The sequence below is a fragment of the Pangasianodon hypophthalmus genome, chromosome 10 (assembly GCF_027358585.1).
Source record: "Pangasianodon hypophthalmus isolate fPanHyp1 chromosome 10, fPanHyp1.pri, whole genome shotgun sequence".
Lineage (NCBI taxonomy): Eukaryota > Metazoa > Chordata > Actinopteri > Siluriformes > Pangasiidae > Pangasianodon > Pangasianodon hypophthalmus.
This window is the reverse complement of record NC_069719.1, coordinates 10,105,431-10,122,887: the sequence shown is the minus strand read 5'-3', so window position 1 is coordinate 10,122,887 and position 17,457 is coordinate 10,105,431. Positions and strand designations below refer to the sequence as shown.

At 37.6% G+C, this 17,457-nt stretch overlaps 1 protein-coding gene across 1 annotated transcript in view; it reads right to left on the bottom strand.

Annotated features, from left to right (window-relative positions):
• Window positions 1-8,063: 8,063 nt before the first annotated feature.
• The window catches only part of prox2 (prospero homeobox 2), a 12,149-nt gene continuing 2,755 nt past the window's right edge, over window positions 8,064-17,457 (bottom strand). Inside the window, exons 2-5 of the mRNA XM_026934250.3 lie at window positions 16,592-17,457; window positions 14,411-14,518; window positions 10,071-10,265; window positions 8,064-8,732 (exon numbers count right to left, since the gene is read on the bottom strand). The exon at window positions 16,592-17,457 is cut by the window's right edge and continues 745 nt beyond it. Coding sequence (XP_026790051.3) covers window positions 8,565-8,732; window positions 10,071-10,265; window positions 14,411-14,518; window positions 16,592-17,457 — 1,337 coding nt within the window. The 3' untranslated portion in view covers window positions 8,064-8,564. The remainder of the gene's footprint in view (window positions 8,733-10,070; window positions 10,266-14,410; window positions 14,519-16,591) is intronic.

Here is a 17,457-nt window from a genome sequence, read left to right as displayed (position 1 = left end):
AAAAGCCCAGTGAGCAGCAGTTTTGCGGGTGTAAATGCCTTGTTGATGAGAGAGGTCAGAGGAGAATGGGCAAAATGGTTCAAGCTTACAGGAAGGCTATGGTAACTCAAATAACCACTCTTTACAACCGTGGTGCACAGAAAAGCATATCAGGATGCACAGCACACTGAACCTTGAGGAGACTGAGCTACAAAAGCAGAAGATCACATTGGGTTCCACTCCTGTCAGCCAAGGAATCTAAGGCTACGGTGGACACAGGTTCACTGACACTGGACAATTGAAGATTGAACAATTAGATGATTGCATGAATTACCCTAGCTAACCTTATCCTAACTATATTGGCTGCTTAGTTCTGTAATGACTACAAAGCACAGCATGCTGATTTCCTGTTTCTCTTTCTTCCTCCACAGTCATTATACACATGAATAATGTCAGTGTCTTGTTTGAATTAAATCAGCGTGATTACAGAGTGATATTTTAATTTGAGTTCAGTCTAACTATTGTTGCCTAATTAGTTAGTTACTTAGAAGCAACACTCATTTCCACAAACTTCAAAATAGTAGAAAAAGGTGAGGAAAAACCATTTAGAGTATTCATTTCACATCTCAAATACAGTAGAGTAGGCTACATTCTTGACTCCATCAGACTAAATCCTGTGCTTGAGTCTCATATGATGCACCTATCAAGGATCAAGGGTGATTGAACCCTTTCTGCCATGATGTATAAGGCCATAGACTAGGTCTCATCAAACCCTCTCCTCTCCTCTCCCCCTTGCACTCCAGTGAGGTGTCGTTACACGCTCGGCTAACTCCTCTTCCATGACAGACTGTTACCTCTTGAAGCGGAAACACATTTGATTGTTAACATCTGGGCTATTACAATTGCAAACTAGGGCTCTGTACATCAATCAGAAAGTGATTTCAAAACAAAGAGACCATCTTCCAATCAATCTATTGGGAAGCAGGGGCATTACATGCTCCTGTAATCCTGGCTAATTAGCAGGATAATAGGAACGAGATTTATGAATCCAGCGGAGAGGAATGGAGGCGCGAGAGGGATAGGCGCAAATTAGCAGGGAGGCATGCCAGAGCCTCAATAAAGCCGATGAGCTCTTCTTCCACTGTGTTGTTTTTAATCAACTTCTAGCCCTTATTCCATCACTGCAATTCTCTCCCTCTCTTCCTCTCTTCTCATTCCCTGTGAACATGAAGGATGTCAGTGACTTGTTCGGATTAAACCCGGCTTTAAGCCTGATTAAGGACCTTGAAGCTGAGAGATTACAGACGGATCTTTCCTTTTTCTTCAGCCCCACCATTGTTGCTTAATTGGTCACTATTTACTGGTTTTGATCAGAAGGTTTGATTATCTGTTCACCCTGCTGATCTTTCTACTGCAAGGCAATCATCAGGAAGAATGGCTGTGAAGGCTATTAGCAGTGAACCGGATATGTGGTTCTACTGTGGATGATTGGGGGTGAAGTGAACAACCATATGGAGGTTTCTCAGCTGACTGAGCAGATGGAGAGGGAGAGAGAGAGAGGTTCCTCCTCTTAGGTTCTGGGGCTTGTTGGGTTTACCCTTCATTACTAACTGGATAGTAGGGAGGGGACATGAAAAAGAAAAGAGATTGGTTATATTAGAGCACCCTGGCTAATTATTACTGGTATGACTCGTTCATGTATAAGAACATTTCAATCGTTCAATAATTCATTAGACAGACAGGTTCTGGCCTGGTTTAGATCTTGCTTGAAAGATCTGTTTATTTTTGAGATTATTCAGAGCCTAAAAAGTATAATATGGTGTCCCAAGAAGGTTCTGCTACAGGTCCCTTATTATTCTTTCTCTGCCACACATAGTTTGCGAAAACAATATTGGTTTTCATTTGTACACTGATGATGCACAATTATACACATCAGTTTAGCCAGATTGAACATAGAAGCCATACTTAGCTAATCTTATTCCATTTACCTTGGCTACCTAGTTCTGTAATGACTACAAAGTATATATTGCTGATCTCTTGAAACAGTATAACCAAGTACTTTGCTCAGCAGATGCAAATCTGCTGTTAATTCCAATGGTTCACTTGCAGCTCAGCTGGTGGATGATGTTTTTATGATATTTGTTCCAAAATTCTGGAATAGTGTTCCAGGAATAGCAGCATTCAGCAATACATTAGGAACTCCTGCTCTCTAGGTGTTTTCAATTCCAGATATGGAATTTTATATATATATTAGTTGGCATATTCATAGATAGTTTCTTGTGTCATTAAATATATTTTTCATTTTTTGTAGTAATTTAGCGTTAATGATTAGATTGGCTTGTTGTGCCTTATTGTAAACATTTTAACCTTTTAATATTTTATACAGACTGGTGACAAAACCCTAAATAAATGAGTGGAGAAACATACATGAGTGCAGATGCTTCCAGATGGGTGTACTGCATGCTACAATTAAGCAATTAAGAAATTATATAAATCATATGCTGGTGGTCATCAGTCTCCTGATCTCAACTAAACACCATTTGTAGATTTTGGAATGATGTGTTAGACAGTGCTCTCCATTACCATTAGAAAACAAACAAACAAAAAATAGTTGAGGGAATATCTTTTGAAAGAATGATGTTCATGCCTCCATCCAGTACAGTTCCAGAGACTTGCAGAATCTACGCCAAGATGAAGTTCATGCTCAAAGCATGAAACCCCCAATCCCCCAAACCACTCAAATCCTCTAACAATCAAAAGCATTGAAGGTGTTCTGGCAGCTCGTGGTGGCCCAACTTCTTATTAAACCATATCGTTAGTTTTTCCTTTAATTTGTCACCAGTCTATGAAGCATATTAAGATTTTCATCTTAAATGGAAAAATGCATGTCAACATAATTATGATAATTGTGCTAGCCTTTTGTTTTCTAAGCAATGTTTTCCTCGCCTATGAACATATTCAGATATTTGAGATTGTAAAGAGTATAACTGGTAATCTAGGTCATGCAAATCATAATGCTCTACTTAAGCTGATTTATGACTACTTCCCATAAAATCACACTTCCTCCCTAGTCCCTTGGTCCTGGTGTGTCTGACAGGGCTTGTCAGAAGTTCCGCACCGCATTTGGCATTTATTCTTTATATACTGTACCTGGGTTCTGACACAATGCAGATCAGCTGCGTGGCTCCCTGCAGTGCCCGGTCAGCTGTGGAGCGCTCAGACAGACAGCCGCGCTAAAAGGTTACCCAGGTCTCCCTCTGTCCTGCTCATCCAGAACGCAGCAGTGCTACGGTGCATTACAAAACCCCTCTCAACATTTCATGTAGCAATGGAGCCATGATTAGACATTCAAGGCCTTTCAGCCTTTGCAGAATGGAGATTTTTTTGTGTAGTGTCTCTTGGTTAAGAAGCTTGTTAGTAGGAGCCTTTTTTTGGCTTTTAAAGTAAGAAAAGTTTTCATACAGTTTTTTTTCCTTCAAAAGTAACCCTTTTTCACATGCTGCCTGAAATCCAAAAGGGAAAGCCAAGCTCCACCGTGACAGCCGAGTTTTAAAGTCACAGAGTGTGAGCTAAGCAGGAAGGGGGTGTTAGGAGCAGTCTCAAGAGCACACAGCCCACTGCCACCCAAGCAGCCCGGTCCTCTTCCCTTGCGGCCCTCGCAGTCCCTGACCTTGCCTTGTGGTGGGAGGACATCTCCCATTAAACCGTTGCATTCTGATAAGGCCATTTCTTTTCTTTCAGCATCCCTTTAATGTCAGGCCTGAAATATGAAGTCATTAGGCGATATTAAAACAGTGCTGACAAACTAATTAACAGAAGACATTATACGGGATGGGCTCAATTAATCCGCTTTAATTGCTCTTTTAAATGGGGGGCTCAAATTAAAATTAATAAAGATTTACCGGTGATCACACAAAACTACGCCAAGGAGTGGCTGTCTGAAGGGCAGGCAAAAGTCAGCCTCCTCTGTGCTGAAGTTCCAGGCTGCCTGCTCCATGTGCCCTCCTCGCCCCAGCTCCCAATCAAATGTTTACCCACCCACAAGCTCAAAGCATGAAACCCCCAAACCCCCAAACCACTCAAGTCCTCTAACAATCAAAAGTTTAAATACTCAGACACTGAAATGAGCAAATACTTACACTCAAGCAAACAAAGCACTTCAAAACATACAAATATTTAAAGCCCCCCAGCACTCTTGATCACCTGAACTGTCACTGGCTCCTTTCAGTTCAGATCCTTTCTTATCTTTTTTTTATAATTTTTTTATCTTGACACTAGATAGATGTGATCTGTTAATTATAGATTATTTATATATTTTTATTATAGATTATTTATTTCATTTTTCATGTTCAGTTATTTTAATTATTTTAATTTAAAAATTACTTTTTTAGAACTTAAATGTATTTTCTCTCTTTAACAGTGAAACTCTCGGGTGCAAATCTAGAATTTTAAAGCCTTTTTAGTTTGTTAAAAGTTTTTTAAAAGAATCGTTTTCTAATATGCCACAGAGTAGAGAGGCACAACTTGATTTAAAAGGTATACCATAAAATATACAACTTCCTGACTTACTTTTTATGATATGGTCAATTCCATGTCTATAGGATTTCCAAAGAGCCATACAAACAAGAACATCAATAAAAATAAATATTGTCACCTTTTAATGATAGTTACATTACAAGTGTTTTTATATTTATAGTATATTACCTGCATATATATATATATATATATATATCATAGTAGTAGGAATACAAATATACAAATATAAAAGTAATGAAAAAAATAATGTTACATAAGTAAGAGGAGGTGGAATCAATCCACAAACTGTTAATTAAATAATTAGCTTTTTTTTTTTTTTGGACATTTTAGAATTTTTTTGTATTAAATCAAAATTTCACTAGTTTTAAAGATGATTAATTTATAAGTAGTCTTTGTTATACCCATAATAATGTTTTCTTTATTTTATGATTTATCTTTTTCTGTTATTTTGGTTTCATTATTACAGAACCTTCATTTATTCACGTAACTTCTCACAAAATTATTAGAATGGATCCTTATTAGGATCCTGAAATGGAAGGGAAAAAAATAGTCAAGAGAAACAGAAATTAAATGCTCAAAATATTGATTTTCCTATTGCATTTAAGGTTAATGTCCTTAAGGCATTATAAACTAAAACTTATAAATTAAAAACTAATATCATATTTGGAATATTGTACTGTTGGGTTATTATCAACAGATCAGACTTGTAAAATAAATATACTAAAATGCAGTTGTTATAATGACAATGACAACGTAATTATAAAAAGCTACTAATATCAAAAAAGATACAAATCCAGGAAAATGGATTAGATCTATCAGTTCTAGGACTTTAAAGCCTCACTACATGAACAGTGTGTTTCTGCAATCTGAAATTTGCTTTGCTTGAATTTCTCTGCAGTGGCAAAGTTGAATAAAACAGTATTTACCACAGTATATAATAACACAGCTATTGATTATTTTGTAAGTGTACATTTTTAAGAGGTTGTAGCTGAAGAATGAGGCACTGTTCATATGTAGTTTGTCCTTTATATGTGATAGTGTTTCCCTCTTCTGGTCAAAAATTATAAATGGCAGAAAGCATAGAAATGTTTCTCTCTGTCTTCTTAAGTGTCTCAATTGAAAATGATATCAATAAAAAATTACAAGAAGAGCTCAAAAGTTACTGACCAAGCCCTTTGGATGGCATAATATACTGTACACCCATATTTTAGAGTATAAATGAACATTAACTTCAGATTTAAAGGCTTTATTATAAATGTTTTATTATTATAGCGAAATGCAATAGGCCTATAATGTAAATGATGCATGGCAGTGGCAATCTTTGCTATTTGGACAAGGAGAATTAATAGGTGATAAAATATTTGACAGGCATCCTTAATCTTGCAGTTGGGTGTGAGGCCACTAGGTGGCATTATTTTCCTTCCATCAGAATAAAAGAGTTTTATGGGCCTAATAACATTTTACCTGGAATGAACATGGGCAGTGATACCTTTAGGAAAGCTGGCTTTTCCCCATTTCATGTTCTGTGTAATAATTTTACCTCCATTTATTTTGTCTTAGTGTTTAATATGGCTGACTCTCTGCTGTGTTACATTCAAGTCTCTCAAAATTATGTTCAAATTTTATCTGATTCTAAGCGAAAATTAAAAATGGCTCTTTAGCTGAAGTTGAAAACAAGAGAAAGCACTTACCACCTCATTCTCATCAAGACAGTAATCAAAAGAACATCTTATCATAAGCAGAACACTTCATCACAATTATGTATGTTTTAATTGAAAAGGTAAGCCAATTTATTTTGGGGGAGATTGATCTAATTAAAAGCAGATTTCTCAGAATTAATTGCCCCAGTTTTTTTTTATTATTATTATTTTTCTCCTCCTCACAATGCCAATTAAAATCATGTTTTAATTTCTCCAGTATTGTAATTTCAGATGTAATTGTTGCTTGGGTGCCTTGCAGGGTTTGCCATTTAATGTGTTTTCATCATGGCCTTCAGTGGCTCTGATTAAAACATTAACAAAAACAACTTACTGCAGTTCAATTAAAGCAGTCTTCAGCGTGGCCAGTTATCTCGTGTTTAATATGTTCATTTGGTTTTGTGTGACTAAGTGAGGATTGAGAACTTATGTTTAATCTGAGGCTACAGTGGGCACAGGTTAATGGAAACCGGACAGTTTAAGGTTCCAAAAATGACGCCTGGTCTTTATCCAGTCTACAACTGTTTACGTTTGGTGAATCTGTGCCCACTGTAGCCTCAGATTTCTGTTCTTGGCTGACAGGAGTGGAACCTGATGGGTTCTTCTGATTTTGTAGCCTATCCGCCTCAAGGTTTGATGTGTTGTGCATTCTGAGATGCTTTTCCACTCACAGTGGTTGTAAAGAGTGGTAATTGAAGTTACTGTCAGCTTGAACCAGTCTGGCCACTCTCCTTTTACCTTTCTTATCAACAAGGAGTTTCCCCCTCATCACTGGATGTTTTTTGTACTTCACACCATTCTGTGTAGAAAATTTTGCATGAAAATCCCAGCAGATTCTGAAATACACAAACCAGCCCATCTGGCACCAACAAACATACCACAGTCACTGAGATCACATTTTCCCCGCATTCTGATGTTTGATTTGAGCATTAACTGAAGCTCTTGACCTGTATCTGCAGATTTTTGGCTGATTGGCTGATTGGATAATTTCATGAATGTGCAGGTGTACCGGTGTTCCTAATAAAGTGGATGGTGAGTGTATACGCAAATGATTTAATTCCATGTCACCCAGAAGAGGATGGCTTCCCTTCTTAGTCTGGTTCCTGTCAAGCTTTCCTCATGATATCGTTGCCGGGAATTTTTTTCTTGCCACTGGTTTACTCATTAGAATTCTAAATATAGATCTATATCTGGATTTCTGTAAAGCTGCTACTGTTAAAAAGCACTATACAAATAAAAATGAAATGAATTGAATTATTTCAAATGTGTTTAGGGAGTAAAGAGCGAGCACTTCACAGCATGGCACAGCAGCAGTGAGGAGTGATGAATCGGCGATACGCAGGTGCTTGGAGGAAACAGTGGATGTTTGAGTGGAATTCTGCCTGGGTGGCAGATTTCTGTCATGTGCTCATGTGCATTAGTCATGACCAGAGAATGCATTGTTATTGTTTTTAAGACATGGCAGTTGCAAACGCTCGTGCCTGCCCTGACACAATGAATGAAGGCCTTAGAAATGTGACTTGAATCAGCTGCAGAGAACAAAACAACTCTGCACTCTCAACAGCAGCCTTTATGTTGTGGATTACTAGCACCTTAGTGGGCTGCAGTGGGGAAAAGTATTTTCAATGGTGTTTTAGGCTCATCACATGGGTGAGCAGACCAGATGTTTCCAGAGCTTAAAATGTCAACCAGCAGAATAACTGTAATTTGACCACAGTGGAAAGTTCAGTTGGATTCTCCAATACTGTTAAATAACTATCTTGAATAAAAATAAATCATACAAGTATGGGACACCCGGTAATATATTGCAAATACTTTATACATATAATTTTATTTTTTGTAGAGGTATAACTCAAAACTACTATACTTCAAATAATTAATTTGTCATAATATACCATACTACACAACTACAGGCAGGAAGTAGCATATCTTTAGACATATTTTTAATTTGTTACAGACATTTTTTTTTCTCCTTGAGATGAGAGTTCCGAGTTATATCACAATCTTTTATATAAGATAAATCCAAGCCGAATAATTTCCAACTTACAGGATGACAGAAGACATTTCTTTTTTGGCAAAAAAAGATACATTTCTCCAAACAAAACTGCATAACTTTTGCAGTATAAAATTAAAGTACAACTCACACAAATGAAAAGAAAGCTATATTACATTTGATTCCCTGTATCAAGAGTGAACACCTTGCAAAAATGGTTACTGAATCTCCTAAAGCATTCATATTCACAGCAGATATCAGACCTCGATCCTACAAGTCGACATGGTGATAAAATCATAACATTTCCTTGGTTAGAAATCTCTTTTAGGCCTGCAAGTAGTTGTATCTTGTAAATTTGTCTACATATATGAAGGAGACTTGAACTCTTCAGGAACTTCACTGTCCAGTTTACAGATGATTTTGTAAATGGCTTTTTTCCATGACGGGTCTGAATCTTTGCTAAGGGAGATGGCGTTATAAAATTCATGCAGGGTGATTTCAGCCACCTCCAAGAAGCGCTCAGGCACCTGTCAATCAAAGAAAGATGACAGAAGGTCTTAGTGGTAATGGTATAAACTTAATTGAAAGGATTCCCATTCTTAAGGAAACAGCAGTTGAACTCATAATATTCACATAAGAGCAGAACAAAGTTGAATTATTCTTGTCTAAATGAATACTCTCAGTCTTTGATGTAACACCATGATGGCATGAAGGGAATGGCAATGGGCAAGCGTGATCTCCTTTTCACTTAACCTGTTCATTAGCACAGTACTCTGAACTAACACTGTAGATCTCCTTGTCTGTATGTGCAATTTTTAATGTGCTCGCTTCAAAACAGTGTGCGCCTTTCTTTACATGCTGCCTTTGCTCTCAGCATGTTTCAAACAAATACAGTGTCAGAAGCATTAGCTTACGGGCACTGACTGATGCTTTGATTTTTGCTTCAAAATTAACTGTTTGAAAAAAAAAGACTCAGAACTTAATTCATTGTGATCAGAGTGGATGTGTGGAGGTTAAGTGGGAAGAAGCAGGATCTATCTGGTGTCATTTTTTTCCCATTGAATGGCTAAGCAAGCTGCTGATGGTCCACCTGGGCTATTTTCTTTCTCCAAGTACAAAAGCAAGCCCTGGGAAAGGAATGTCTTATGCTCAAGGTAAAGACAACTGTCTCCTCTCATTCCCATCAGCCGGCCCTTCATCCTCAGAATCTGCAGCGTCTTTCTCAGCATTCCGCATCAGTAGCAATCCCAGCCTCACTCAGGCATGGCCAGTTCCTAATCCTGAGTTGTTTTAGCAGGATTCTGTGGCTTCCTCTTCCCACAGTAGACTAAAGCGGTGCTGTGCTCTTGGATAATGGCTGCCAAAGGTGCAGTATGACACACGGGTCATGCCATGGACAGTGGCTATATGCGATCATCTGCTGACAGCATCAGGGCATAGCTTTATTTTCAGTACAGTATGTATCATACTCAAGGGAAGAAACAATAAGTCACCTAGCAGTTACGTAGGAAATAAAACATTTGGGGAAATGCTGTTATAGAAAAACAATCAGTGACTGAGTGATATGATGCAGCCTGGAGCAAAGCAGAGTTACTGTTACCACCCTGAAGTGGATTATTTTCCTATAACTGCATGTCCTGAAGTGTTTTATTCCTCTTATACCACAACAATTTAACAACTCTAATAAATTCTATTCATTAAAAAAAATTAGTTCCTGTTTTAACTTACATAATAACAGCTATAAACAGTCATTCCCTCACAACCTCACTTTTTCAACTTTGGGAAATAAACTCAATAAGGTGTGTCCATGTTGTGACTGAGACTGTAAATCTAGATCACTACAGCATGTATGAAAGGAAACATACCTGGAAATCGTTGGCTTTGTTGTAGTGCATGTTAAGAGCACGGAAGACTTCAGAGTCCCTGGTAACAGACATGTCCTTCACATCACTCACTCCATCCACGATGGCCTGGCGTGCAAACTTCTCCATCTGAATGTAGTAGAACTCTCGGAAATTACTGAACCACTTGATTAGCTGGGAGGTGATGCAGCGATTAAACTGAGAATAGATGAGAAGAAGATAAACAATTTAATTAAACACATTACCTCTGAGATGTTTAAAGAAGAAAATATTGTACAATCTAAAACATTCATTTAAAAATGTTACGGATAAATGTTCAGAAAGAAAGTATTGTTAAGTAATAAAGTATTCAGATATTAATATGAAGGCTATCTGGGTTCTGCAGAAACAAAAGCAAGTGAGAGCCAGAGTGTCCAGATGTACAGTGTTAACTTTTCAAAGATGCTTAGAACAACCTACTTATAAAACTACTCGAGAGAGTTGATATAGATTTAAAGGCATGGGGCGATCACACCAAACATTGATTTTATTTCTTTTTTGTTTAATTTTAGAGTACTGATTTTCTATAGTACAATACTTTTATATTTAATAATTTAATAATTCTATTTTATTATTTAGAAACCATCTTCACTTTACAGAATTTCTTTACAAGTATCTAAGACCTTTACAGTAGTACTGTACATTCTGTATAGAGGCTTATATAAAGTATAAAACAATGGATAAAGATATACAACCCCCTCTGAAAGTATTGGAACAGCAAGACCAAGATGCTTTTCAGCTATTATTTCTTGATGTTTACATCTACATGTGTCAAACAACTTAGAAGATGGCACCTTTTTTTGAACCCACCAATTTTTCGAGTGATCAAAAATATTGGAACATGTGACTGACAGGTGTGCCCTGTTAGACTGATTGTTTATTCAATTAATAGCTCTTGGTTTGAGCCCTGGGATTTGCCTATGAAGACTCTATTTGTTGTTAAAAAGGATAAACCAACATGAAGACCAAAGAGATGTCTATGGGAGAAAAGCAAGCCATTTTGAAGCTGAGAAAAGAGGGAAATTCAACACACAATACAACAATTTGAAATGTCATGAAAAAGAAAGAAATCCCTGGTGTACTAACAACCAGACATCAAACAGGTTGGCCAAGGGAAACAACAACAGTTGATGACAGAAACATTGTGAGGGATGTGAAGAAAATCCCAAAACAACAGTAACAACAACAACCTTTACAGGGAGGGGTGAAGGTATCACAGTCTACCATTCGAAGAAGACTTCGAGAACAGAAATATAGAGGCCATACCACAAGATGCAAAATACTCATCAGCAGTAAGAATCAGAAGGCCAGATTGGAATTTGCAAAAAAATAAATAAAAAATACAGAGATGAGCCACAAAAGTTCTGGAACCAACATTAACCTCCACCAAAGTGATGGAAAGGCTAAAGCATTGAGAAAGAAAGAATCTGCTCATGATCCAAAACATATATACACATCAGTCATGCATGGTGGAGGTAGTGTCATGGCTTGGGCTTGCATGACTGCTTCTGAAACAGGATCACTAATCTTTATTGATGATGTAACTCATGATGATAGCAACAGAATGAATTCAGAAGTCTACAGAAACATTCTGTCTGCCAATTTACAGAGAAATGCATCCAATCTAATTGGGAGAAACGTCATTATGCAGCAAGACAATGATCCAAAACACACTGCCAGCACAACAAAGGACTTTATCAGGGGAAAAAAGTGGAAGGTTTTAGGCTGGTCAAGTCAATCAGCAGACCTTAACCCAGTTGAGCTGTATTTCACCTCCTGAAGAGGAGACTGAAGGGAGAAACCCCCAAAACAAACAACAACTGAAAGAACCTGCAGTACAAACCTGGAAAAGCATCACAAAAGAAGAATGCAAAAGTAATGCAAAAGCAATAGAATTGGCCTTGCTGTTCCAATACTTTTGGTGGGGACTGTATGTAAAATAATGGTGCCAGTTTGATGGCAGTCTATTCCAGTAGTACTGTGGTTGTTTGTTTGTTTTTTTTTTTTTTACATATTTTTTTATTGATTTTTCCTTTGTGGATCAATAAAGTTTATCTTATTCTATATAACTAATGTATTTTTTTCTATTTTACAGTCTGGTTATTTGATTTGTAGACAAACACAAAAAGGGTTTGATTTTTCACACTGCTATCATTGATTATATGGTCTGCTTCACAAGTACTCATTGATCTTTTTAAGTCATTTTACCCAATTCCTTGTTCCCACCAGCTTCTTGCACATAAACAGCCAGCAATGAAAACACTGGGGCTAAACTCAGTCTTGACATTAGCTTTGTTATTTTATCTACTCATCCAAAAAGAGAAAGAAAAAAATGGAGCAAAAAATGCCCAAGGGCTGAACTGCCATCAAAGACGTTTCTTCCCTCTCTATGCACCGTGTGAGAACGTGACTGTGGAAGAGTCCAGGAGGAAGCCTCGCTTTCAGTGGGCTTAGATGATAGGAATGAAATCAGACACTGGGATTAACTTTGCCTTTGTTCACTGTGACTTCTCACAGAAGGGTCAGCCCTGGATGAGGAGGAGACTCGGCCCAGGCTCTCCTCACTAACCCCTGGAGGACAGGGGAACATTCCCATTAGCCCCAGCAGGAAGTGCTAGAGGGGTGAACGGAGCCAAATCAGACAGGATGGTGTGTGCCAGTCTGCTTTAAAAACTTTACATTCAGTACTCAGTATTCCTAAGACTGGTGTGTAATAGGTAAGGAATAAAACATAAAGGGGTGTGCTGTTATAGGAAAATAATCAACGACTGGCTGGTGTGCTGCGGCCTGACACAAAGCTGAGGGCTGTTACCAATCCAAAGTTGATTATCTTACATTAACAGCATGTCTCGACGTGTTTTATTACGTTTATACCACAGCAATTTTCTAATGATTACATTTTTTAAAAATGTATATTTTTATCAGTTTATAGTTACATTTAATGTTATGGAACATCAGTGAAACACGTTAGTTCCTGTTATCAGTTATGTTCTAGTATATGATGTAAGTGATACACCTGACTACCACCTCCTTTTTCCTTTCTCATGAAGTTAATAAGACAAAAAAAAATTGAGCCTGTAATGTTACCAAGAAACCAGTAAGTGCAAAGTCCTCTGTGGTGTACTCTGTACTCTCCTGTAGCTAAAACCTTTCTTTGATAAATAACATGTTTTTTGTTTTAGACTATGTAGCGCATCTGCCATACAAGTCCCTGTGAATTAGCTGTTACTATACAAACAATAACGTATTACAACATGCACATTAATATAAACCTGTGATTTGCCTTGCTGCATATCTACTGTCAGAGCTGCTGTTATAGAAGATTAATCAACACCTTCTAACAACACCAATCAGAATTCAGATATAATATGATATGATTTAATATCATATAGTAAGGCCTACAATACTATGTGTATGAGCTACTTTACAGTGTGCTGTGATTTGTAGAAATGTCAGTGTTAATGTTTGGTCACATAATTTTAACCCCCAAGATAATTCTCTTTTGGTAAACTAAGGCAATATGCATATTTTTCATTCTTTCTACTATATTCAGCGAAGGTAGGCTAGTGGCAGCTATGATCCCTGATTAAGCTTTTCGGAAAAAATAGCAATTAAAAATAAATGAAGCTGATAGTTTTAGGGTAAATATTAAAAATGATTTCAAGTAGTGTTATTTCTGCATTCATAAGACAAGGAATAGATAGTGAGAGATAAATCCTTCTGAACAAGTGTTGTTTTTTTGTCTATTCAGATGAGGTTTGAGCCTCAGGACATGTCACACACTCACAGGATGTGCAGTCAGTATACACAGGTTGTTGTTGTAGGGCCTAAACTCCTCATCTCTGTCCGCAGCTCAGCAGTGCCCTATTGTTGCCTATTGACAGCTCACTGACTACACAGCATTTAGGGGTTAACTCTGAATAGAGAAGGCTGCACACTAGTCTCCTTTCTCCTTTTGTCTCCTTTTGCTGACTTGAGGAACTTTTTAAAAAACTGCGTTAAAGATAAACCATCAGTCCCTGTCGCGTAAAGTCCTAAAATCTCGATGACAAATTATGGCAACTCTTTAGTCTTTTGTCATAGTCAAAAGTAAGTTAGAAAAAAGTGCTAAATAAGAGTTATATGTTTCTGGGTTAGACTATACAAAAAAAAAAACTCCCCGGTAAATTACATCTATATAAACAAATAGAATTAAAGGATTCAGTTACAAGGAAGGCAATGGACAAAAAGTACTATTGCTATTTTGGATCGTACAAAAAGTACTAATGCTGTTTTGGATTATGTGCAGTTGATTCATAATGTACCTTGACATCAGGGAAAAAGGTCTTCAGGATGTTTGAACTTGGGTACCGTGTGTAGAAGAACATCAGTTTGGCTTTCTTCAAATGGTTAGGCGTTAATCCCTCTTGGATGTAGTAAAGTTAAGGACAATATGTTTGTTAGAAATGGAAAACACTTCTATACTGTGAGGAAAATTACAATGTTATATTACATTACGTTAAAACGTGGTAATCTTTTAAAAAAAAGATGTGACTGGTTGCTTTAGAACCACAGTCAGTTCCCTGGTATTAAATTTACTTACACTATCACCTAATTTCCTTGTGCTTGTATAATGCATATTAAGCTGTTCTATACAGAGTCCTATTTAACTCCTTAGGACTTCTCTTGACTAGTGATTTTACAGTGCGGTCCAAATGAAATATATTTACACAGCTCTACACTAACCATAGACTCAATTAACACCTAACAGCATGTGCTAATTGGAAAAATAGCTAAACAAATCACATTAGGGATTTCAATTAGAGACTTCCACAGAAGCCTCTTAGTTTCATGTCCATCAATAGTAATCGATTTGTTGGGAAAACACTAGGAAGCAAATGCAATTTGGATATGAGGATCCCACTGTCTTGCATCTGAGCATCACTTTAAAATTTCTCCCGAATAATACGACGACTCATGCATTAGGTAATAGTTTCTTATCCACTGTAAGGTCATATCAGGGCATACATGTATTAGTAAGCAGTGCCTTTGAAACAGGGATACTGAAATAAAAGATGAATAAAAGACCAGCATGCTGTAGCACAGTTCAGAAGAAAACTAAAGCATATGCTGCAAGAGACCTGATAATGCAGGATCTAACCTAGCATCCAAAACAAGCATAACAGTGATGCAAGTGAACTTCACCACTATCACAATCATTCTTGTATGGAGATTAATGATGATATAAGGCCAAAGGTTCAGTGTGTGTATATATATTCACACGTACTTGTATATATACATATATACTGAGTGCTGAGGTTGAGCTTAATTATCTAGCAGAGAGCTTCCTTTTAACCAAAAATAAAAATAAAATAAAATAAATAAAATTTAAAAAAAAAAGAAAAGAAAAAAAGAAAGTGACCACTCTGAGCCATTCCAATCACATTGAGAGTGCAGAAACACATTCTGCACCTTTTCAAGTCAAGGGGGGAAAAAAATCAAGAGAATTTCCTGAGCAGAAACTGCTGCTTTTTCTGCCTTTGAAAATTGGCTTTTGTTCCTGACAATTCTTATCAAAGCCTTGTATTCCTTTTTATTTGTCTTTTTCTGGACTTACAGTCATTACTGGGCCCAGATTAAAGAAGATGCTACAATTTTCTTTGGGGTTACCGAGATCAAAGGAAATATTCTCCTTGAAGTCTGGGTTAGTGGACCTGCTCAGTGCAGCACTCAATTCAACGAGTCATTGTTCACCAAGGTAGGGCTACCCGAGCAGGTAGTTTGTTCTGCTACTTCTCTCTGTTCCATATACAGCACTACATTGCAAATAACAGTAAATTACAGAGAAGCAAGGTGGTTCAGAAAACGGTTCAATAAAGTGCACAAATGCTTGTATGAATATTCAACTAAGAGTACACGCCATGGCAAACAAACACTGCAGGTAATGCTGAGTTTTTAGATTAGATTAGATTAGATTAGATTAGATTAGATTAGATTAGATTAGATTAGATTAGGGAGCTTTATTGGCATTGGTAATACAAAATAAAGTTCTCCTAGGTTTTGGTGCAACATTACAGAAAATGAATGTTTATGCTAATATGTTGCTATTGTAATATACTCCAAAGTAGTGGTGTAAGACCACAACGCTGTTTGAATCTGTATCTGGATTCAGATTTAAACTCCTCCTGTGGTAATTTTATTGTTATCCGGATGTGAGAATTTGATCACTGAGGAGACGTGTAAAAAAAATGGTCACAGACATCCCACTGATAAACTAATCCAATCCAAATAGAGTTTATGTCCCCAGAAACACTGAAAAAAAAACTCACTCAAAAAAAAAAAAAACTAGTAGTACACTTTCTATTCGTATCTGTTTAGAACACATTATCTGTTTTTTCCAAATAATGTATTCATATTCGATTACATTGCTACTCCATGAGGTAAATCATAAACACTGTAATAATTACACACAAACTGTGTCATGCCCTGAACTTTAAAAAGGATATATTGAGTGACATGAAGGTGCTCCTTTCTGCCATACTCTGCAGTTCTCCACATTCCATCTTGACATGCGGGAGGCAAAGGCCATCTACTGTCACTTGGCCGAGAGCTCCAGGGCGATGGTGCTGCCCGAGGTGACCAGAGCTTACCTTCGACCTCATAGCAATGCTTTCCCAAGGAAGAGCCACTGAATCTGTGGATGATCTGTCCAAAGACGGAGGAAGGCAAGAGATCCCACCAAAATTAGCATGAGGTCCATACTTGAGGAGGTGCTCCAAGATCTGGTTGTCATGCAGAGGAGTGCTGTGAGTGAACTGGAATGGAGATTGGTGCAGTGCATAGGGCCTCTTTACCGAATGGCTTACTGAACCCAAAGGGTTTAATGGAGGTTTTCGGACCACTAGAGACAAAGCTTCTGTCTGATGCTCTGGACTGTGAGAAGGAGTGCTTTCATAGCACTCTACAGGCCTTGGTTTTGTGGCATTCTCTAAGTCAGAAGACTCTCTAGCACATGCTTCGTGGTCTCGTTTCTCCATACCTGTGCACTCTGGACTCTGACACAGGCGTAGCTGTGGTGATTGGTTCTCTAAGATCAAGGAGAGTTTTCTGAACACCATATCAACACTTTCACTTATAGCCCTGGACAGCTCACATTTCAGCATTTCCTGGAGGTTCTTTGGATCCCTCTGCAAGCTTAAACAACCATCATCTGGTTTCATGCTATCTTTGTGTTCAAGCATGTTGTTGTTGTCAGAATTCATGCTCACGTCAAGCTCATGGCTGTCTTGCTGTTCCCCTTTCTCTTCACTCTCTGAGCTACTTTGGTCGTACATCTGTAGGAACTTCTCCTGGAGTTGATGTAAGAGCCGTT